The sequence below is a fragment of the Charadrius vociferus genome, unplaced genomic scaffold, assembly GCF_000708025.1.
Source record: "Charadrius vociferus isolate BGI_N301 unplaced genomic scaffold, ASM70802v2 scaffold104, whole genome shotgun sequence".
Classification (NCBI taxonomy): domain Eukaryota; kingdom Metazoa; phylum Chordata; class Aves; order Charadriiformes; family Charadriidae; genus Charadrius; species Charadrius vociferus.
Window position 1 is genome coordinate 2988819 of NW_009648255.1, and position 2774 is coordinate 2991592.

General features: G+C 45.7%; 1 protein-coding gene across 1 annotated transcript in view; it reads left to right on the plus strand.

Moving 5' to 3' along the window:
* Positions 1-811, plus strand: part of SMC4 (structural maintenance of chromosomes 4) — a 37149-nt gene extending 36338 nt beyond the window's left edge. Inside the window, exon 23 of the mRNA XM_009884411.1 lies at positions 546-811. Coding sequence (XP_009882713.1) covers positions 546-734 — 189 coding nt within the window. The 3' untranslated portion in view covers positions 735-811. The remainder of the gene's footprint in view (positions 1-545) is intronic.
* Positions 812-2774: the final 1963 nt, after the last annotated feature.

The window sequence follows — 2774 nt, forward strand, 5'->3', positions numbered from 1 at the left end:
TTCTGTTGGGAGCCCCCAAGCTGGAGGCAGTGCTCTATTTTCTATTGTTCTGCCTCAGGGTCACAGAACTAGCATTCATCAAGACTTATCCTCGTTAGCAAAGGGCTTGCTTTCCCCTGGTCTCTGTGGATGGAAATAGGTTTGTTTTCCTTTTAATTCTTAAAGTAACCTGTGCTGTAACTGTTCAGGTAACTTGGTGCTACCCACCTTCAGTAAGTCCTGTGGAAATCACGTTAAAACTGTGCTGAACTGCAACTCTGAAAAGAAATTATGCACTTTTAATTGAATTCCCTTGAATAAGTCAATTAAAAGACTAAAGGAGGAAACTCATGCTGAAATAAATGGCAGTGCTTTGTGCTGATAGCGCGTTGTGCACACACCGGTTCTGGCCAGCAGGAGCTCAGAGGCCTCATCACCTCATCTGTTGAATGACAAAACTGTTAGTAGTGAGGTATTACTTAGTCCCTAAAACCTGTGCATAGAGATCATACGAGAACAGAGCTTTTTCAAATACTGCGGGCTAACACAAATAACTTCTCTTTCAGGAGCAAACAAAAAATGCACAATTTATCATCATCTCCCTCCGAAACAACATGTTTGAGATCGCAGACAGATTAATTGGAATTTATAAGACTCACAATACCACGAAAAGTGTGGCAACAAACCCCAAAGTGATTGCATCGAAAGGACTGGCTGAACTCGGCACTCCTGCGTGTGCTGTAGCTCAAAAATAGCGTGGAATAAACTTCCATCCTCATTGCTGCTGTTTACTTTTGTCTAAGATACTTTTGTATTTGAGATTTTTTTTTTTCTTTTAATATTGTGTTTATTTGAGCTTGTTAATAAAACTGGCCTCAATAAATACTGGGTTTTTTTAATTATACGCTCTTTAGAGATCTGGAAAAAAAGCTCTTTCTCAAATTCTAGCTCCATGTTAATATCCCGTGGGTAAGCATGGTGGCAGCACTTGGGTTCTGTACATGTCTGGGGTTTACTGTGTGTATTAAAGTAAGCAAATTGCTATTACACGTCACCAGAGTGTCCTGTAACATTTTATTAGATGAGTTCCACTGAGTCAAGTCGGTATCCCTAATAGTTTCCATGCCTATTACAAGGATGTCGTAGGTACTGCGGAGGGGTCTGGGAGTTGGCGCTTTGTATCCATTTTGTAAGGAACTGGTTGCCTTTAGAAAGCTGCTCTTCGGTTAATTTCCTCTCCCCTCTGCAGGGACAGCTCCTCCCTCCCTCTCACTGGGATTTATTAATTACCCCCCGAACTGTTCCCAGAATGGGTCGAGGGTCAGCACCTCTGTGCCCTGGCTGTTACAGCCAGCTCTCCCGTTCCATTGGCGTCTTATCAGCACTTCAGCGTACAGGTTTTGCTTTGAATCGCATTTTTTTTTTTTTTTTTCTACCTTAGGAACTGAAATTATGTGTTTCACTCAAATCAGGCTGGTACCTGGGCACACGTGCGCTGGCACTGATCCCTGAGCTAGAAGCACCTCTGCCTGGTGGTGGTGCGCTTCCTGAGGCGGGGGGAAGCTCCATCATGGCTGCTTTTGTTGCTGTAGTCCAAGTCCAGCTAAACACTGCACGCTGGTCCCAGCCACGGCCTCACCCGAGCCTGAAATCGTCAACATGGAGCTGCTCTGGAAAACTGAAGGGGGGCAGTAATCATTTCCTGTAAAGTGTAGAGAGATGCTTTCACTGTAATGTTAAACACTAAGATTCTATCAAATACGGGCAAGTGAAAATTAATGTATATGGAATAAACTGATGCATAAAATTATTGTCGGGGAGAGATCTTGGTGTTCCTTTGGGGCAGGTTTCAGAAACCACAGCTCCACAACCGTCACCAACCAGAGACCAACCAGAGCACAAATCAAATCCCCGCTACACCAGCCACCAGCACCGGGCATGGTTCTGCTTACCCAGCTCAAGACAAAGCTATAAAAATCTCGCAGTCCAGCTTCGGGATAAAGGTAGGGGCGAGATCAGCCCAGAACAAGAAGGTGCAGTCTGAGAGTAGCGCTTTTAAAGACCAGCAGAGGAGACCATGTTAGTTTCATCTGAAAGAGTCCTTCCCCAAAGAGCGATGCTGTGATTGCGCTCTCAGAGGCCACCTGGGTGTGTGGGCACCCTGCACTGTCCCCAGAGGCTGCCTGGGCCCCTGGAAAGGGCAGGCTCTTCCCCCACAGGGTCTCAATCTTTCCCAACTAGACTTCCCCTCTGAAAAAAACATAATCATCTAAAAAAATAAAAAAAATGCACGCAGCAAGAATTACACTTCTAGAAGGTTTCAGAAGATGGGAAAAACCCCACCCTAGGTTTGACAAACCCCTCTCGCACCTCAATTAAAATGCCATACGAAGACTTTATTTTCTTGAAAAAGCTTCCATCTGTTACGTGAACCTCATCAGGACTTGTATCCAGCCCAGAGGACAGCAAAGAGCAGGGCTGAAGCAGCTCAGCTCAGCTGTGCTGGGTAAGAGGAAAATGAGCTGCTCCTTACAGCACTGCCCAGAAAGTGCCTGCGCCGCACGCCAGCCCTTGCCTGGCTCGCTCAGTCAGACACCGCTACGCGCCAAATCACTGTCCGACGGAAAAAATCAGTAAAACAGAACTTGTGGGCAACGTGAAAGACCATGGCAATCCACATCGACCTACCTGGGGACATACCATTACAGAGAATCTTCTGCAAGTTCAAGCTGAAAAAAAAAATGGGGCACTTTGCAGAAAAAGAAGCAGAGAGAGAGAGCTGCTGAACAGCCACA